General features: G+C 36.1%; 1 protein-coding gene and 1 long non-coding RNA gene across 61 annotated transcripts in view; one reads left to right on the forward strand and one right to left on the reverse strand.

Moving 5' to 3' along the window:
- ANK3 (ankyrin 3) overlaps nt 1-21,399 on the forward strand; it is a 759,198-nt gene that overhangs the window by 713,048 nt on the left and 24,751 nt on the right. For 15 of the 50 annotated variants that reach the window (XM_086382396.1, XM_086382405.1, XM_086382403.1 and 12 more), the window contains 6 exons: nt 574-648; nt 4,767-4,898; nt 5,794-5,937; nt 8,562-8,870; nt 9,150-9,240; nt 11,499-11,877. In XM_086382396.1, the coding sequence (XP_086238522.1) occupies nt 574-648; nt 4,767-4,898; nt 5,794-5,937; nt 8,562-8,870; nt 9,150-9,240; nt 11,499-11,877 (1,130 nt within the window). Of the gene's footprint in view, nt 1-573; nt 649-4,766; nt 4,899-5,793; nt 5,938-8,561; nt 9,241-11,498; nt 11,878-13,658; nt 13,710-15,866; nt 15,954-21,399 lie in introns of all 50 variants that reach the window. The other 35 variants (XM_086382371.1, XM_086382377.1, XM_086382381.1 and 32 more) reach the window with 8 other exon arrangements.
- The window catches only part of LOC147343074 (uncharacterized), a 143,647-nt gene that overhangs the window by 928 nt on the left and 121,320 nt on the right, over nt 1-21,399 (reverse strand). For 4 of the 11 annotated variants that reach the window (XR_015156974.1, XR_015156979.1, XR_015156978.1 and 1 more), the window contains 5 exons: nt 18,159-18,223; nt 16,640-16,819; nt 7,488-7,641; nt 6,915-7,052; nt 1,095-1,547 (listed from right to left, as the gene is read on the reverse strand). This is a non-coding gene — a long non-coding RNA (uncharacterized LOC147343074). Of the gene's footprint in view, nt 1-1,094; nt 1,548-6,914; nt 7,053-7,323; nt 7,642-16,639; nt 16,820-18,158; nt 18,224-21,399 lie in introns of those variants that run through there. The other 7 variants (XR_015156977.1, XR_015156984.1, XR_015156983.1 and 4 more) reach the window with 5 other exon arrangements.

Genomic DNA, 21,399 nt, shown 5'->3' on the forward strand with positions numbered 1-21,399 from the left:
GAGAACGAGCATAGTTTGTAAACACTTTCCAACCTGTAGACCCTAGTGCATGAGCTGTTGTGATTGCCTGTGGAGTGACTTAACTGTAGTTTCTCATTCCGTCATCGTCATCTGTGTGTGCTGTCTATATACTCTTCTCTCCTTCCTTTTAACCCAGCAACACTAGAGACAGCTAGGGAAGCATGCTGAAGATGTCGGTGTCATTCAAGATGAGCAACTTTTTTTTCAATGTGCTAGTGCATATGATTCTGTCACAGTAAAAGCACAGATGTTAAAATGCCATCGTGGTGTTTTCACCCCCACGACACTTCTGTAGCTACTGTCGAGTAGCTAGCTCGTCAGCATGTTGAATTTCATTACATCGAGCATCCATGTAGTCTGACATTTGGCCTGATGTAGGTGAAAACCAAGTGAGTCATGTAAAAGAGGAGTGTTCATGTAGGTGACTAGGACACATTTCAGTGTACAGTGTTAGCGTCAGTCTCTCTGTAAAATCTGAGTACTGCTGAAAGCAATTTTCCAGTGTCGTGTCTTTCTTGATGATTGTTTTAATTAAGAAATTGTAAATCGTAGGTCCACAGAGTCCATGTGAACGGACAGATATCAGGATGGCAATAGTAGCCGATCACCTGGGACTCAGTTGGACAGGTAAGTGTGTATACACCTGAATGAAATTTCTTAATTTTTTCTTTTTCACAAATAGTTTATTTTTTTTTAAAGGAATAAAAAACATTTTTAATCACTCATAATTCTATCTACCCAGAGTTAATTACAGATAATACCTTGTATACTATGTTTTTTTCAAAGCTTTTCTATGCATATGCACTATAGAATAGAAAATTTAAATTTATTTTACCTTAAATTTGAGCACTTTCTTCACAATGCCATTTCTGGTAATATATGATAACCTTTTTACCTAATGGGAGATTTATTGGGGGGCATAAAGGAAAATATACCTAAAGGCTATGGTTTTTATATAATACAAAATGTTGAAGCATGGTTTATGCCCTTAGAGTAGCTCTCTTAGGCAATAGTTCAACTAATCCATGCCTAGGTTTCACAAAGTTTTAATTATTCATGAGTCATTGTCACAATTTTTGTGATATACACACATTATTTATAATACACACATTTTATTTACCTGAAACTTTTAAGGAGACTCAGTTTTATGCTCAAAGATGTATTTAAAAGGAAATCTTATGTCACTTTTTTTCCCCAAAAAATGCTTCCTTTTGTTTTTGGTAATTTGATTTGTTTTGGGACCTTCTGGGTCGTCACTGTCGTGCGGGTTTTTCGCCAGCTGTGGCAAGCGGGGGCTGCTCTCAGGCTGCAGTGGCTTCTCTTGCCGCAGAGCACCAGCTCGAGAGCACGTGGGCTTCAGCAGTTGCGGCTCCCGGGCTCTGGAGCACACGCTCAGCAGTTGTGGCACACAAGCTGAGCTGTTCCAAGGCACGTGGGATCTTCCTGGATTAGGGATTCAACCTGCGTCTCCCCCATTGGCAGGTGAATTCTTTACCACTGAGCCACCAGGGAAGCCCATTATATCACTGTGATAATAGAAAGCAAGGATCATTGTCAATAACTATATAAACAACAAAACAAAGGATGACAGTTAAATTTTGAATTAAATTTTTAAGAAAAAGGATACAGATAAATGAATCTATTCAATTTACAAAAATAGTTGGATTCTGTGAAATGAATGAAACCTTTTATAATTGGTGTGTAGAAAAGGAATATTTGGCTTGATTCCACTTCACTTAAGATGAAGATAAGGCTGTGTGTCAACTGGACAGTACTGCTTTGTATTCTGATATTAACTGGGCCCCTCAAATCCTACTTCACATGAATCAGAGAAATTTTAAATTTTATAGATGGTATGTATTTTTTTTAATGCACAGCCAAACAACATAAAAGTTAAACATGCTGCTGCTGCTAAGTCACTTCAGTCATGTCCGACTCTGTGCTACCCCATAGACGGCAGCCCCCCAGGCTCCCCCGTCCCTGGGATTCTCCAGGCAAGAACACTGGAGTGGGTTGCCATTTCCTTCTCCAATGCATGAAAGTGAAAAGTGAAAGTGAAGTCACTCAGTCGTGTCCGACCCTCAGCGACCCCATGGACTGCAGCCCACCAGGCTCCTCCGTCCGTGGGATTTTCCAGGCAAGAGTACTCGCGTGGGGTGCCATTGCCTTCTCCCAAAAGTTAAACATAAATAAATGTTAATTACTGTCATATTTAAAGTCATCTTGCATACTATCAGGGACAGACATTCTCAAGGAAGTAATTATCTATGCTGTCAAAAGGGAGGTTATGAAACTAGATCGTGGCACAAAAGGTCACCTACAATTATTTTTTTCCAATGCCCTGAATCTCGTGCCACCCACCCTCTTCATTAAAAGGACGCCTCTCCTTCTGCCAAGCCCTGCCCTAAGGCACACTGCTACTGACCTAATCTAGTGGAGCTCTGGAAAAAACAGGGGATCTGAGTAATCCTTTGCAGACTATTAAGAATTAGTAGCAGTTCATCATGTATAAATATGTATGAACATAATATTTATATTTTCCGGGTGGCTCAAACAATAAAGAATCCTCCTGCAATGCAGGAAATGCAGGTTCGATCCCTGTGTTGGGAAGATCCCCTGGAAGAGGGCACGGCAACCCATTCCAGTTTTCTCGCCTGGAGAACCCCAAGGACAGAGAAAGTCTGGTGGCTACAGTCCATGGACTCACAAGAGTTGGACTATAGTCCATGGGGTAACAAAGAGTCAGACATGAAGTGACTAAGCATGCATGCATATTTTAACACTGGACATTATAATCTGAAAATGTCCTGGAGCTAATGTTGGTTTTGTAGTATTACTTGCCCATAACTATTAGCTTATTTTCTTTAAGCAAAACTAGTCCTTAGTTTTTCAGAGTAAACGTTTGGAGATGTGACATGAAAATAAAGAAGAAACATAAAGTCATAAATTTTGTAAATTCTCAGTGACAATGTCTTTGCTCTTCACTGAGTCTCTAGACAAAGGATATGGTTTGGTCATGAGGACAATAAGGATTACTGTCCTTAAGACACAAAGAGATAAGGAACTTTAAAAAAGTTAACTTTTCTAATTTGAATTACCATATACACAATGAAGGTTATTAGGAAAATTAGCATTTAGAAGGACAAAATTTAAATCCATCCCTCAGAACTCCTGTTAACAAGGAACAATGTACTTTGATTTTTTTTATAAATAATTTTGAAAATGTTCTATACACAATTAATTTTCTTTTTATTTCTTTCTGATCTTGGTTTAATGGATAAGTAACATCCAGTACACATACTTTACAATGGTGTTTTGTTGTCAGTACTAGTGAATTATGAAATAAATTCAGGTTTTGCTTTTTGTTGGTAAAAGGAAGAGAAAATGTGTATCCCATATATTAAGGCTAAGTTCTGCTCTAATAAGATGTAGTTTCATTTCTAGAAGCACCCTAAAGGCTGAAGGCTATAATCAGTTTGCCAGCCACTGCATTAATTAACTCTTCTTTTGTTCAGCACACACTCTGTTTTCAGTTTTTGAGTAGGACAAGCCTACAGTGGACATTCATGTATGTAAATAACTGTCTACAACCCTGTGTACTGTCACCGTAGATTTCTAGAAGTTAAATCAGTTGGCCAAAGGATATAGACTTTTTTGAGCCTCTGAATACATTTTGCCAAACTGCTGGAAAGGTTCTTAAGCAGGATAGAATCTCAGCCAATTCTTTTTCCATGGATTTTCCCATTTCTTACTTTTTATAATCACTTAAGGCTAATACACATCTGACAGATTTTTTTAATTGTACAAAAAATATACACTGAAAGGTAAGTCTCCCTATCATCTTTGACTCCCAAATTTCACTCCCCCAGGGCAGCTATTCATATCATGTGTGTCCTTCCAGGGATAACTATCTGCATTTACAAGATTGAGTGTATGGCTGTGTACACTTAGTTGGACAGAAAGCTTCTCTCCCTTTTATTTCTTACACAAATGGCTGCATATCATAGACAGTGATCTGGCTTTGAGTCATTTCACCTCCCACGCGGCACTGATGAAACTTGAAGGCATATAGAATACAGTATTATGTGAGGAAAAGATCTATTTCATGAATATTGCCTAGAGAAGAACCCTACTGGCTTCTCTTATGGCATGTTTATGAACTGTAGATCCCTAACTGTCTTATGGGCTTCTCAGGTGGTGCTAAAGAACCCACTTGCCAATGTAGGAGACGGAAGGGAAGCGGGTTCGATCCTTGGGTCAGGAAGATTCCCTGGAGGAGGGTACAGCAACCCACTCCAATATTCTCGCCTGGAGAATCCCATGGACAGAGGAGTCTGGTGGGTCATAGTCCATGGGGTCATAAAGAGTTGCACAGGACTGAAGCGTCTTAGCACACCTATCTTATATGAAGTTTGCTTCAAATTGCAGATAATAATTTGGCTAAATTAAAAGAATCTATCAACATCCTCTTTGAACAGATTAAGAATCTTTATAAAATGATCTCCAAAAGAAATCTGATTATAACCAGGGAATTACCTCAAGAGAGAGAAGTCACAGCCTGTGTATTATCACTACTTTGCTGTGAAATCAAGTATATAAAGATTAATGCCCAAGGCTGTACTTGGGTTTTACTATAGAATTCTTTTCCCTTTTTTTTTTTTGGTGACATTTAAGCATTACTTTTATAAAATATATGTGATAAAAGTATAACATGAAATCTTAGTAACTCTTTTTCTTTTCTACAGAACTGGCAAGGGAACTGAATTTTTCAGTGGATGAAATCAATCAAATACGTGTGGAAAATCCAAATTCTTTAATTTCTCAAAGCTTCATGTTATTAAAAAAATGGGTAACCAGAGACGGAAAAAATGCTACAAGTATGCTGAAACTATATTGCTTTAACTTTCAAAACTGCATATGTCTAATATTTCAGATAAGCCTATTAAGAAAACCACAGTGATCGTAAAATAATCACAAGTCTTTTGAAGTTATACTTGTTTACTTTCATGCTAACCTTCTAAACTTCTGTCTTTAGGGAGCTTTTTATGAAGCAAGCAGTAGGGGATTTTTACATTTTGTCTGTAGTTCTATGACCATCAAAAATGAAAATATAATTCTAGCTGTTCAGTTATGAGGTGGTGGTGGGAAAGACTGTGACGTTACTGCTATGGCCAGAAATGGATGTGCAGGAAAATAGAAGGATAGGACCAAATAATTTCATCCAGCCTGCTCTGTGATGGCAGAGAACTCTCCAGTGTTCTGGGGTTTGGGGTGGTTTAGTTTTGCTGAGGTGAGGGAAAGAGAGTGGTGTATATTGTGACAAATGCCAACCCACAACAATGTGCAGTTACTGTGAGCTTGCCTGAGTCAGCCTGACCTTAGTAAGGCATTAAAATGGTAAGCATCAAGTACAGAGGTGACCAATTCTGACAGTCTAATGGGAGGAAAGTGTTTAAAGTTTTATAAGTTCCCCTTATAACTAAAAGAATCTAGCTCTCTTGAGGCCCATCTGCTCTGCACCTTACCAAGATGGAATGAATGTTGTTGCCATCACACACAGCTTCATAAAATGCTTCTTAAAACCCTAACATCTTTCCCTAGAACTATGAGCTTTCTGAGTCCTCTGAATAGTGAATATTGCAGAGCTGGAGTAAGGAGGATCTAAAATGTCAGGAGGGTCAAGAAAGCCATGCCTTCATATGAATATTGTGAGGATGTAAAAGAAAATAATGTAATCGGGTTTTCAACCTTTTTTTTTTCATCCTTTTTCAGCTGATGCCTTAACTTCGGTCTTGACAAAAATTAATCGAATAGATATAGTGACTCTGCTAGAAGGACCAATATTTGATTATGGAAATATTTCAGGCACCAGAAGTTTTGCAGATGAGAACAATGTTTTCCATGACCCCGTGGATGGTAATTGAATTTAGTGTTCATATTTACTTAATCATTTGGTAAAATTTGAAAGTGCAGTAGGACAAAGTAGTCATGTAAAACCAACTAAATTGTGATTTGCTTGACTTAATTTCTCATTTTCACAGCTTATTCTCTGCCACAGTCTGCAAACAAACACTCTGTTAGAACAAACTTGATAAATGTCTGTTATATAAAATACAAATAATGAGGTATAAAGGCCTAAGTTAACTGAAAGAGTTGGTATCTCAAGTATATGACCAAATGGAAGAGAATTTAATATCTAGAGAACATGCTGATTTGTCACTTTTTACATTAACCTAAAACACAAGAAGACTCTTCTATTCCTATATGGGTAAAATCAAATTGTGGGTTATTATACAAATTGTTAAGTAAAATGCTTAATTACTGTTTTGAGAACCAATTATTTAAGCATGTGCTTAAAGAGGCTAATATATCACTCAAAAAGCTGTTTTAGTTATTTAGCATTATTTTAACTTCATAGGATGCCATTTTTTGTTTGGCAAAACCTTATCTGTTGTGTATAATAAGGTAGCATAATTCCTAATTCAATGAGCATAGATGTCGCCAATAACATAATAATTCCTCTTTTACATTAGCTTAATTTATATAATAATATTGTCATTTCCTTCACTTTGTAAGTTGAGGCTTTTTTTCATCAAAGTATTAAGAAAAGTATTATAAATATGTTTTTCAAAATGCTCATCTACCTTCATAAATGGAAATTTATTCCTATAATGAATTTTGAGTAAAAAATGATTATGTGGAGGCCAGAAGAGGAGCTAGAGATATTTTTCTATTATTTCAATTTTTGAAAAATATGGTGATTATTTTCCCATTTTTAAACAGAAAAGTTAGCCAATAATCAGTAACTTACAAATCTGCACATATGACAAAAGATCTCAAAATTCTTAGAAAGTTTCTGCTTACTAAAGTCAGTAAAAAAATTTAAATTGTACCTTGTTATCCCCGTAACATAAACATGAGGGTAATAATGTCAAAAGTGGTTTAAGTTTATAAATACTACAGAACCTGGAGAAAAGCTCTCTTCAAGGCTTTGTCTTATAGATGAGACCATGTATTGGTGCCCAGACTCCCTGCACACAAGATAAAGATAGACCAGTGTTATATCAAAGGTTGAATTATTGCCAAACCACAGTTTATAGAAGATTTTAATATTCTTTATTGGGAAATTTAAGAAAAGTATTTCTAATAAACAATATCATCAGAAAACAAAGTATTCAATGGAATTGAAAGTCTCATTTAATTTTAACATTTTAGAATCAGAATATTATTAAATTTATAAGGACTTTCTTGTTCCTACATCTTAGTATTTTACATTCCCTATTTTTAAAATTCTTAGGGAAATTTAGGAATGTTTATGAAGTCAACTTTATTTGTGCAGACTATAAACCTCATGTAATCTTAGACAAATTTTCAACAATATTTTGGTTTATGGGTGACCATAACATAAAAAATGTTCAAAACCTATAGCAAGTTGAATTTACAGCCAAAGCTAAATTGATATTTACCTTGGACTAATGGAAAAATTATACTTCAGTTTTGCAGACCAATAAGTCAGAAAATGTGCCTGGTTGCCTTTTTTTCCTGTCTCTCCTCTTTGCTGAACTTTTGTGAAACTTCCTTTCCTCACCATGACCAGACCATTGTTGACTTCTCTCTCTGCTGAAGGAGAAAAATAACTGCCTTAGTACACACAGCAAGGTTTAAAACATGGGAATTGCTCCCTCCTTCCCCTTTGCGTAGGCTGGTTAGTAACCCTCTGTGTTTCACAGGATTGTCATGAACATTCAAAGGCTCTTTGCAAGTGGTTCTCCTCCTGTCTGTTGTGTATCATTTCTTTTCTCTCTTTATTTGATTCGTGGTTCTGAGTGGGTCCCTGCCACCAAGTTCACCAAGACTTCCATACATACACAATCTTTTCATCTCTGTCACATTATGATACCTGAAAAGTTTACATGGAGTCTTTTCTACTTTATCTGCCTTTGAAATCCTTTTCCTAACATCTTTCTAGATTTTTTTCCACAGTGCTACTGCTCTAAAATCTAGTAGTCATTTCTTTCCAAAGATTAAATTCATTTTTCTTTATTGTAAATTTTATATGAAATAAGTAAGAGTTAAGAATTCAGTAGCATCGCTCTTATGTACAGTTCTTAAGTTATACGTAATTATAAAAATTGGTTTCTTATGGTTTGTTGTATTCAGTCCACCACAATGTGGATTTTGCATGCAAAGAGTATTGATAGAAAGGTATTAATTTGGCCATGGAATAAATGTATCTTACATAATGACAGCTGACTTTATACTGGATTAAATTTGTGAATGTAAGTTACTATATTAAAATTACCAAAATCAATGGAAACAATTTATATCTTAATTAACTAGTATTCTATTTTATTATAGTTTGCCACTAGTCTTTTATTTCATTATATTACAAGTATTTGAACTAAACCAATAAATTTATCAACATTGTTCTGTAATCCATCATACATTTTCATAACTAATATAATTTAAGTCATTCCATGTGTTTCTGTTTGATGTGCTCTAATTCATTTCAGTCAGTCCAAATGTACTGTCTTCCATAGGTTATCCTTCCCTTCAAGTGGAACTGGAAACTCCCACAGGGTTGCACTACACACCTCCCACCCCTTTCCAGCAAGATGATTATTTTAGTGATCTCTCTAGCATAGAATCTCCCCTTAGAACCCCCAGTAGACTGAGTGATGGGGTAGTGCCTTCCCAGGGAAACATAGAGCATTCAGCAGATGGACCTCCAGTTGTAACAGCAGAAGACACGTCCTTAGAAGACAGCAAACTTGAAGACTCAATGCCTTTAACAGAAATACCTGAAGCAGTGGATGTAGATGAGAGCCAGTTGGAGAATATATGCCTGAGTGAGTATCCTCAATACCTCGGAAGGATGGCTGGGGCCCCAAAAGATGTTAAACCAGCAGAGCCATTGAAGCAGACTAGAAAAGTAGGAGTAAGCTCTGAACAGCAAGAGAAAGGAAAATCTGGTCCTGATGAGGAGATAACGGAAGAAAGACTCAAATCTCTATTTGAGGACATCCAACTTAAAGAAGGAGTAGAGTCTGAGGAGATGACAGAAGAAAAAGTACAGGCTATTCTTAAACGTGTTCAGCAAGAAGAACTGGAAATGTCTTCAATTACAGGTTGGCAGAACGAGACATCAAGTGGAAACCTAGAGTCCCCTGCTCAAGCTCGAAGAATAACTGGTGGGTTACTAGATCGACTGGATGACAGGTATGGCTCTGGGTCAGAAAAAGGAAAGTGAAATGAAGGTTACGTGTTAGTTTATCTATTTATCTATCTATCCATCCATCCATCATCCATCCACGCCAAACAGCTTGTAGGATACTCTGACCAGGGATCAATCCCGGGCCCTTGGCAGGGAATGTGCACAGTCCTAACCACTGTACTGCCAAGAAATTCCAATAGTCTGTTTTAAATATATGCTTTTTAGCAGTTACTCTTTTTCTAAAATTACCATTTCAATTTTGGGATAATACATGCCTTGAAAGGTTTTTGTGAATTTCTTTTACATATTGTTTTTAAATGTCTTGTCATAGAAAATGCAGAGAAGCAAAAGAAATCATCTGTCTTTATCATACGAAGAAAAACAACATTTTATATATCCTTTCTTTTTCTACATGAATATTTTAGATAATTTGCAACATAGCATATGCTTCCCTGGTGACTCAGCTGATAAATAATCTGCCTGCAATGCAGGAGACCTGGGTTCAATCCCTGGGTTGGGAAGACCCCCTGGAGAAGGGAAAGGCTACCCACTCTAGTATTCTGGCCTGGAGAATTCCATGGGCTGTATAGACCCTGGGGTCGCAAAGAGTAGGACACAACTAAACGACATTTACTTAATATGTAATTCTTTACCCCCAATAATACTGCGATAATACAAATTTGTTTATAACTAAAGTAATTCCCTAATCATGAAGCCGTCTTTTTTTATAGTGGCCTTCCTGTAGAAAGGTAAGAGCTAGTGTCCTTCAAACACTGGTTCAGACCCCACCATCATTAGGTTCTGCACTTTACGATTTTAATTTCTAAGCTCTAAGAACATCACTGTAATTGGCTTCAAAGATAAGAATACTACTTTCCTCAAACAGGTTTATAGATTGAAAAAGAAAGCCTGTAGCATACCTACCCAATGACCGATGCAAATAGACTCTCAGTAATAGTTAGCATTATTTTTCTTTCTACACACATCAGATTAAACTATATTTTACTTCAGTGGCAACTAGTGATAAGCCGGGTAAAAAGAACTGATGTTAAGTTTATCTTATAATCATATTTAATATTTTCATATTGCTTGCTCAATAAAAATTCCCAAAGAGGGTATAGACATTTGCAAAGAAGATTTCACAAAACTCCTTTTGAAAAATTGTAACATCAATGAATTCTATGTTCAGCCTACAAAAAAGAGACGATGGAGACAAGATATAGTACTAATTCTGATGTCTGAGTTCAGATATAGTCACATAATTTATAGTTGCATAAGAGGAAATTAGATATAGTTAGGAGTTAGATATAGCGTTATCATATAGAGTTACTTATCATATAGAGTCTTTACAGTATGCTGGGAGTGTCTGTCCTTACACATATGGAATAGGATTGCTATTAATATTTTTGAGAAAGGTGCTTATTCAGAATCTGATTTATAAGAAATACACATACACATGCATAATATACATATTACACAGAAAACACTGCTCCGCTTTTACTGTCTTCAGAATTCTACAGGTAATAATCGAAGAGGCTGAAAACAATATACAAACTAGAAGATAGAAAGTCTATATTGAAACTAGTAAAACTTAGAAACCCAATTTAAAAGAAGTAATGGGAGAGAAAGATTTTCAAGAATCTAAAGGGAAACAGTTCTCACAGGCAGTAGAAGCACCGGGTGAGCACCCACACCCTGATCACCAAGGAGAGTCAGCAGAGGTCGGGAGTGGACAAAACTGAGAATCCAAGTCAGGTTCTCAGGAGCATTCCATGTCTGGAAAAGCATGACGGTAAAATTCACAGTTGGAAACATACACGGAGACTGGAACATAGGGTTCTTGGGGATACCAGAACTCTCATCACGGGAATTCACTTTGTCCTCTGTCATCAGATTTTTCATTGGCGATAATAGAAAAGCATTTTGAGATCCCCAGCTCTTTTAGGTTGGTGGGTCTGGGACTCCGGGTATGTCCATGAACCCAAGGGGCTGTAGAAGTTCAATTAAAACAAAAACAGTGGCAGCACAGCCAGCCAGGTTGCGGATCGGAGTGCAGAGGAAGCCCGGAGCCTGTGTATCATCTCCTCACCCCCTACCACGATGCACCCCCGCAGTTTGAAATCCAATAACCGGATTTTTTATGCTTTTCTATTATATGTCTTCAAAAATAGTTAAAAACATGGTTGTTGACAATTCAGAGCCTCGGAAGCCCATTTGCAGTCATATGTTACCATTGTAAATTTCCACATTTTCTCTGTTGCAGCCCTGACCAGTGTAGAGATTCCATTACCTCCTATCTCAAAGGGGAGCCTGGAAAATTTGAAGCCAATGGAAGCCATGCAGAAGTCACTCCAGAAGCAAAGACAAAATCTTACTTTCCAGAATCCCAAAATGATGTAGGGAAACAGAGTGCAAAGGAAACCCTGAAACCAAAAATACAAGGATCTGGTCGTGTTGATGAACCAGCATCATCACTAGCAGCGTATCAGAAGGCTCTAGAAGAAACCAGCAAGTTTGTAATAGAAGAACCTAAACCCTGTGTGCCTGTCAGTATGAAAAAGATGAGTAGGACTTCTCCTGCAGATGGCAAGCCACGGCTTAACCTCCATGAAGAAGAGGGGTCCAATGGGTCTGAGCAGAAGGTACGTCATCTAGTCTTCTACTGTGCTCTCATTTAATCTCAGAGTCCTGACTCTTTAATTTTTTTGATAATCTTGTAGCACTGGGCCCGATATTCTTTACTATTTCCAAATTATAAATATGTGATCAAAAATGGTAACACTAATGATGGGAGTGAAGAAAGTACTGAGTAAAATGTGTGCTGCCATATCTTCGTTCATTAGGAATAAACATCTTTTTAGCCATTTTTCAGAAGGGAAATTACAGGGATGTTAAGTAGTAAGTATCTTAAGATCCAATATTAATTCTGTCTGGGATTTAGATTTCCTGACTTGTCTTCATTCTTGAGGATGGAGGATAATTATCCTCTCCCTCACTGGTTCTTTTACACAATTTAAAGAGTTGCTAGCCTGTGACCCAACTACGAGCTCTGTAAGTTCTGTTGCCTGAAAGGGTTTTTTAAAAATTGAAGGAACACAGTTCTCAAGAATAAATGAGGTGGGTATACTACTGTTGATTGATGACATTTAGAAATGTAGCATTAAAAGTATCATTTTAATAACTTTTATATCTAAGTTGATAATTATCTTAATATTTGTTTTTAATCATTTAAAAACCTTACCATCACATAATTATTTGCTTGCTTTTAGTATTTATATGATTTCTTTATATTATTTATTTCTTTACAAGAAATAATATTTCTTTATTCTTTGAGGATAAGTGTTTTTAGACATTAAAAAAATTTTAATTGAAATTATGATTCATAGATGGATATAAGAAAATTAATATCAGTTCTGTTTCCTACATTTTTGACTGCTTTTTGCTGTCTCAATTTTTGTGTCTTTTCATGAACTACGCAGTAGACATAGATTGAGAGTTATATGTCTTTGGAATAGTAGTATTTGAAGTTTTCCATAAAACATCAAGTTTACTTAAGATCTTCTACAGTGTTTTGGGTAGAAAAAAAAATCTTCTGTAAAATAATGAATCCATAATTAATTTTAAGTTTAGAAAAATTTAGTAAACTCCTAACCACTTAAAAGCTAATTATCAGCTTATTAACTAATCATATCCTTTCCTTTTCCCTTCTGCAGGCTGTTTTTTTTTTATTACTTTCCTGCTTGTTAGGAAGGAAAGTGAAAGGAAGTAAAATTCTTGGGCTTTTCTTTCATTTCCTTCCTGACAAGTGTTGTTTTCAGTATTGATTTCTGCCTTTTTGTTAACTCTCAGTATATTTAAGCAGTATGACTTTGGATAGCATGTTCCCTTTTAAAATGAGCCCACAAACTATAGTGAGGACCTATAGATGGGAGGGGCTACATAGTGATGTTTTAATGATGAAAATGTATTCTGCACAAGCCCATTAGAAATTGATAGGAAAGTTCTGAAATCAAATGACAATATAAATGTAAGTATTTCTATGTATGTACATGTGCCTACATATTGCCCACTGGGGAACCATTTTCATTTGAAAATGAAAGGCTTAACCCTGGATGGAAATGCAGCTGAATTCATCAGTAATGGAAAATAATCACTGTTAAAAAATGTTTTTGCGATTTCTTATAAGTGAGTTTGTGCCTTTAGTGTTGGTCACTGGTCCTACCCCAGTGCAAAATGTCTTCAGAAGTATAGCAATTCATAATGAAGTTAAAGCTTCCAGAAGATAAGAGTCTGACCTCTCAAGAAATCCGAAGATGTTCAGGATGTCTCTTCTGTGATTAGACCATAGTACAATAGCAACCAACTAGGTCATCGGATGTATGATCTCAGAAAACAGCCCCCTTTTTGTCCCCTGAAAAATCAGGTCAAAAGACCGGGTGCAGCTCTTACACGGATGACTGCCTGCTGTTACAAGGTAAAATTCTGCTACTTTCCACCACTTTCCATGCAGCAACCCATGGCAAGGAGTACTCAGAAAAATTCCATTTGGTCTCCGAGTTACCCTCTGTGCCACTGCCCAAGAGAATTCTCTAAAAGGAATCCTGATCAAGATTCTACTACCATCTCCTCTCTACCCTTCACCTTAATATTGGCAGAGATTGCACAGAGAAAAATGGAACAAACATTAGCCAAATGGCCACGTATTTTTTATCTGAGGGCCTGGTCTCAGATGATTCTTGATAGGATTATGATATAATTGACATCTAGCTTTATCGTTAATGTTTACATTAACATATGTTCTTCTGCTTTTAAATATCTCAGTGAAAATCCTTCCCCAGTCTAAGATTCTGCATATGGATAATTCAGGTTTAACTTTCTCTTCTGCCTCATCTAATCTATTAATCGCTGAATGCTCAGTAATGCTTTTGCAAGATGAATCTGTCTTACCTTTTTCTGCATTTTTTAGCCATTGTAAGCCCCCCCCCCCCCCTTCACAATATTTAGATCATTCTAAGTGTCCAGAATGCATGGTCCTTTTCTTAAAAATTTTTAAAGTAATAGGCAATGTATCAGTCAGTATCTTTGCAAGGACTAAGTAACTTAAAAACTATTTCCTTTTGACACCATATTATTCAATAGGGTATTTTGTTCAGATGAAATTTCCTACAAAGGTAAGATTGATATTACTGTAACATTTTAGAATATTTGGTAAGTTTACCTTTGGTAAAAATGGCCTACTTTATTATCTATTGTATTTGAATAATATTTCATTAATTTTTGCTAACACTTATGCCTCCTTTAACAGTTTTACATATTTTTCCCTATTTTTACCAATATTAGCTACAATTTCTATCTCTAAGACTATCAGATTTGGCATAACTAGTACACTTAGAAAACAAAATACTAAAATCATTTCCATTAACATTTAGAAAAAAAATTATTCAGTATGTACTCCTGGACCATGACATTTAAGTAAAAACTGAAGATAATTTTCCCTTTGACTTATGACTCTATCACTTAGTAGTTTTTCCTTATTCCTATTCTTATCACCTAAAAATTAATATTGTGTATAATTACCATATTCTTATCTGTAGTTATCTGTGAAATGTTTCTGTTTTAATTTCATATAATTTCTTTAAAATAACACCTCAGGCTTTCACCTATTTTACATTCTTTCATTTGAATACAGGAATAAACATCTACTGAGTTCCCAGTTATGTATTAGGTGCAAATTATGCTGATATATTTGTATACCTTTTGCAATGTTCAAAATAGCATATCATAAAAATCAGAAATACTATGCCTTTTTCTGTAGATCAAGTCAAAGATGGCCTTAATTGTAAGGTTATACATTCATGTCAAATGTATAATATTTATTTTTAAACTAGTTTTAAATCTATACTGTTTCCCCAAACTAATAATTAGTAGCATGTATGTAGTTTCTGATGCCAAAGTCTCCAAAATTGTTATTTTTAAGAACTCACAATTTTACTATCTTGATCTTTACCTGCATATGTATATTTATGCATTTATATATGCATTGCATTTATATATACACATAAGTATATATATGCAGGTAAAGGTCAAAGTAGTATATATATTTTATATATACTTTATACTAATATTTATACACATATATACATACATATCGGAGAAGGCAATGGCACCCCACTCCAGTACTCTTGCCTGGAAAATCCCATGGACGGAGGAGCCTGGTGGGCTGCAGTCCATGGGGTCGCTAAGAGTCAGACACAACTGAGCGACTTCCCTTTCACTTTTCACTTTCACGCACTGGAGAAGGAAATGGCAACCCACTCCAGTGTTCTTGCCTGGAGAATCCCAGGGGCAGCGGAGCCTGGTGGGCTGCCATCTAAGGGGTCGCACAGAGTCGGACATGACTGTAGCGACTTAGCAGCAGCAGCCATACATATACAGAGTAATTTCATTTAGAATCCTACTCAAAATTTCCTTCCACTTAAATTTTTTTAAGATTTCCACAAATATACATCATGATTTTCCTTAGAGGGCGATCTAGCAAGTAAAAAAGTAATTCTTTCTTGATTTCCTTTCTCAGAATGTCTTTTATTTTTAAATGTGATGGTAAAAATTATACTAAAAATGCATTTATCAGGACTTGAAAGGCAGTGAGAGTGATTCAAGCTCGGAGGAGGAACGGAGAGTCACTACCCGAGTTATTCGCAGACGTTTGATTATAAAGGTATCCCAAAGCTAGATCAGTGTGGGGCAATGCTGTATTACTAGAACCTTCCTTGTGGTTTGGAAAATTCAGCATGCTTGGTAACTAAACGGTGCTGTGTGTGTTGGCAAATTTGAAAACTGATAAAAACAACCACTGAAAGGACAAACTCAAGTCGCATGGTAGTGAGTATTCTGTCTAGGCCTGTGTTTGACATGTGGCAGTTGTCATTTTATCTGAGAGTTCTTGGCATTTGTATCCTGCTTTCCTTGGAGAAGTGTTCTGTGTGTGAACAAAGATTCTATCTTGGTGAGAGAATAGTTCATATCAAATGCAATGTTCAACTGAAATCCCAGAGGCTGTTATGAAGTATGAGGTAAGATAAAGAAGAAAGAGAAGAACGAAAAGGCTCCCTTCTCAGTCTTCCCAGTTTTTAAGTTAAAATCAGTTCTTCTCAATCAATCAGTGACTAAGAATTCAGTGTTATAGCCTGGCATAGATGTATGTGAGACGATGTAAACCAAGCAAAACTTCCTGAAATAAGGTTTTTAACTTGACTGACATACAAAAAAATCAGGCTGTATTTTTTTAAGTAGGGGAAGCAAGTCTTACTGCAAGTGAAAAATGTATTTCCACCCTGTTCGAGTACAACTGAACACTATGAATAAATCTTGATTTCCCCCACAAAGGCCTTCTGAAGTACTGACCTTGTTCATGGGAGATCCCGCAGACTCCTTCTTGCAGTAAGCTGTTTATCTTCATTACTATGTCTTCAGAGAGATCTTTCTTGATGTTAGAATAATTTGAGTGCAGAGAACTAGGAAGCCATTTTCAATACACGCCTTTGAATATGGTCCAAATAACCTGAGGCTCCTTGGTTGGCAGCTCTGAAGAGAAAGAAAGGAAAGGAAGTATCTATTGAAAACCACTTACCAAACTTATCACCCATTTCCAAAGTGTCTGGAGACCCAAAAGAGAGGCAGGGAAGTCGGCTTACGTATCCCAAACTTCTCAATCCTGCTGCTTATAAATACTTTTCAGGTAGATGAGATGAAAGAAGAGAAGCAAATATGCGAAATCTGCTCTAGTCTAATTTTTCTAATACTCTGGAAACATCGGAGAAGAAAATAAGTCCTTGTCTAAATCCTAAATTATCCACAAATCAACCTCGAGCTCAATAGGTGCCATCACGTCTTTGAAAATTCCACGTAGGCAAGCCAAATTACTTATTGATAGCAGGTCATATGCTTGCAAATATACTAGATATCTATAAAGTCCTCATAATCTCATAAAGATACTTCATAAAGATACCTTCCACACATTTTCTGGGATTAAAGGGAAGAAATATTTAATTTGTTTTTTCAGAACATATTCTGAAATATTCTGCCATTATTCTGCTCAGGCTTTGCTAGTCCCATGATTACTGTCTTTAAGAAGTACTATTTTAAAGTAAAACATCTAGACAAAGCAAACCAGACATAATGGCTTTATGCTTAACATATGACATACTCATGTTGCATCAAATTCACCTCATTCATTTATAACAGCTGCCCAGTAGAGAATTTGACTCCTGTACATATGACAGAAGGAAATAGGCATAATCCTGCATAAAAAGTGGGAGAGAATGTAGAGAAGTTTTACTCTGGAGAATACTAAAAACAGTAGGAACATCAACCCCCTCCCTAAGTCAATGAGGGTTATTTTGGTCTCCTAAAATTCTAGACATGCACTAGCAAGTCAGCTTTTAAGTAATTTTGTTAGCAAGAATTATTTATATATTTAAGTGTTACATATAATTATATATATATATAAACATTTTTATTAAGAGCTTAAGTTTAAAAGACTGAAATACACTATGATGTTATAGGCTTCATAAAACACAGGAGACTGTGTGCTCTCCAAATCTTCACTCCTTGAAGTCAGTGTAATTTTAGGGAGGTTGAGTGGAATCATCAGAAGATGGATTTTATAAATGGGGAGGTCATTGTATAAATAATGGAATCATTTAAACAAGCTTTGAGAAATGTCTTTTATATTTGTCAGAAAACCCAAAAGCTAAAGAATAACTATAATTATAATTGGAAGGTATAATAGGTATAACAAAAAATCTTTGTAAACTATATATATAGAAATCTTTCTGGTTACTTTTTTTCTGATCAGATTTTGGGGGCCCTTGAAAAAGAACACATTTCTTTTGCTTTTTCTCTTTATTCCATACACTCGTACCTTCATAATGTAAAGGAGCTTGAGACTGCAAGTACGACACGGTAAATGTCACATGGGCTCCATCTCTGTTTTAAAAAAAAAAAAAAAAAAACATAAAATGAGAATGTTAGGACCTAAAAGAGTCATTGAGACTAAAATTATTTCTTCTCCTAGATGATAAAACCAAGCATTAGAGATGAATTGATTTACCCAAAATCACTCAGCTGGATGTTAAAAATTCTGGAACCAGAACCCAACCCCTGGCCCTCTAGTGACGCACCTTCTACCTGCCTTTTCCACAATACTGTATTCTCTTCCAGGACAAAATGAAAGGGAGTAACTTTTCCTAGATTCAATTAGGCACTTGGTCACTTAGACTTTTCCAGTAGTACAGAAGGAGACAGCATTAGGCTATTTTTCTTGGAAACCGTTTGATGGGGCTGGAATGCCAGGAATTTGACCTACTTATGGAGGCTGTCCAACTTGGACTGAACCAGTATATTTACACTGTTTGCTATAGTAATCCCCTCGGCACTTAGAATCTAGAGCTGATAACTGTTTGAGAGTTGCTCCCCCCTTCCAGAGCTAGCTTTCGCCAGGAAGTACCAATGGAAACAGTAGATTCCGTTACCTCAGGTCTAGGCAAATCTGTCTTTATAGCCATTCAAGTTGTATAATAAAGAGGATGAAAGCATAATTTTATGATTTTTCTCTTTCATTTCATATGTGAATTCATTTTCTAATTTTTAAATATTTTTTGTTTAATATTCTCAAGTCCCTAAGAAATGAATGAACTTAAACTCTCCCATTTGTTTAGGGATTTTTAAATTTTATAAGTATATTCATTTATTCATATATAATATCACGGTGGTTTCAAATTTGGAAGTAGTTTAAGTAAACTGACCAGTCTCTATGAGCTTGTTTATATTATTTGCTCAGCAAATTCTATGATTACACAGGTAAAAACTTTAATTCAAACCATTGTGGACTTTGATAAGATTCAAACAACTGAATTTTTACTATATAGTTCAACTATATTTTTATCTCTACCTTTGAGCAATTTTACTGATTTTCAAAACAAGCATTTAAATGTATGTTTTTCCCCACCAAACAATTCAAAAGTACAAAAAAGCTCAACCTATCCATTCTACTTACCAGAGGTAACTGTTGTTCACAAGCTTCAGATTATTTTATATACCTATAACAGTATGTATGTGTACACAGAATATACATGTACATAGATCCCCAGAATGTGGGTTTCTAGGAATATGAAAATGGGTTATACTATACATACTGCTTAGCAGTTTGCTAAGTTTATATATATATCTTTCTCATCCCATCTTTTGAAAGTTCAAGTTTTAATGTTCTATACATTAAAGCAAATTCATACATTTCATGTTGTTATTCATTTTATTCAAGAAGAGAAAAATAGAAATCCTAAAATGCAGTACTTCCAAAGGGAAGTACAGCTAGTCTTCATAAAGGTGGCTACCATAAATGATACTGTGACACTGTATGTGCTCTAATTTTCCTTTGAAATAGGCAAGGAAAAAGTAGGTGGAGATATTGCCAAAAATAATGCCATTACCAAAAGTAGCATGAAATTTTTATTTACTTAAAAGTACAAATATTTTCAAGAACTTCAGAGAGCCTCTGATGTACCTGACAAATGAAAGATGAAAAAAAATTTTACATGTATTTTGTGACAGTTTACTAACTTTCCAGTCTATCTAATTAACTACTATCTAATCCATTCCCCAAATTTAGTGAGTTTTTACATAATCATGCAACTCGTTTTGACCTTACTAAGGCACTAGTTGACCATATTTAGTGCCCATTTAAGATTAAGATAAGTATCTTTACCTTTAGTTATACATAAATAGTATGAATTTTCAGTAGGAAACAATGCCTGCATACCACAGCAGATCTCATCAACCTATATTGCTTGTTATTTATAAACAAGACTTTGCTTTTTTCTAAGGCTATTAATATAAATCAATATACTTAAATGTATTTTCTGTGCTTATAAATATACCTACTAGAAATGTCTTTCAGAGAGTGTCTGAAAATTGGCATCTTTCCCCACTGAAGAGTCAATTTATAACCATCTCTAATAGGTGGCAATTTTAATGGATTTTCCTAGGATCCTGGAATTAACACTCAAGGACCTGGACATGTCCAGTAGTTACCTCAAACATAGCTCACCTACTCATGTTTAAACTATAGTGAAATCCTTCATGACCTTTTTTGAGTTTTCTGGTGCCTCTAAGCCTTTACTTGTAAAATAATGTTTTTTCCTAAATGTGTAAAACCAACCATTGTTGTTGTTCAGGTGCTAAGTTGTGCCTGACTCTTTGCAACCCATGGACTCCATGACTCCTCTGTTAACTCCTGTCCCAGAGTTAGCTCAAATTCATGTCTGTTGAGTCAGTGATGCTATCTAACCATCTCTGCCGCTCCCTTCTTTTGCCTTCAGTCTTTCCCAGCATCAGTCTTTGCCAGGGAGTCGGCTCTTCACATCAGCTGGCCAAAGTATTGAAGCTTCAGCTTCAGCATCAGTCCTTCCAGTGAATATTCAGGTCTGATTTCCTTTAGGATTGACTGGTTTGATCTCCTTGCAGTCCAAGGGACTCTCAAGAGTCTTTCTCGCAATCACATCCCTACATGACTACTGGAAAAATATAGCTTTGACCTCTGTCAGCAAAGTGATTGTCTCTGCTTTTTAATATGCAGTGTAGTTTGATGGGTTTGATCTCTGGGTTGGGAAGATACCCTAGAAAAGGGAATACCTAACCATTCCAGTTTTCTTGCCTGGAGAATTTCATGGACAGAAGAGCCTGGCAGGCTACAGTCCATGGGGTCACAAAAGTCAGACACAACTGAGCAGCTAACACTAGATTTGTCATAGATTTCCTTGCGAGGAGCAAGTGTCTTTTAATTTCATGACCGCAGTCACCATCTGCAGTGATTTGGGAGCCCAAGAAAGTAAAATCTGTCACTGCTTCCACTTTTCCCCCTTATATTTGACATGAAGTAATGGTATGATCAGATGCCATGATCTTAGTTTTTTCAATACTGAGTTTAAAGCCAGCTTTTTCACTCTCCTCTTTCACCCTCATCAAGAGTCTCTCTAGTTTCTCTTCATTTTCTGCCATTAGAGTGGTATTATCTACATACCTGAGGTTGATATTTCTCCTGGCAATGTTGATTCCGGGAGAAAACAGCCAGCCTGTGCTTCATTCAGCCCAGCATTTCACATGAT

Source organism: Bos grunniens, chromosome 28, assembly GCF_055505025.1.
Source record: "Bos grunniens cultivar Pamir isolate PY7600 chromosome 28, Bosgru_T2T1.0, whole genome shotgun sequence".
In the NCBI taxonomy this organism is placed as follows: Eukaryota; Metazoa; Chordata; class Mammalia; order Artiodactyla; family Bovidae; genus Bos; species Bos grunniens.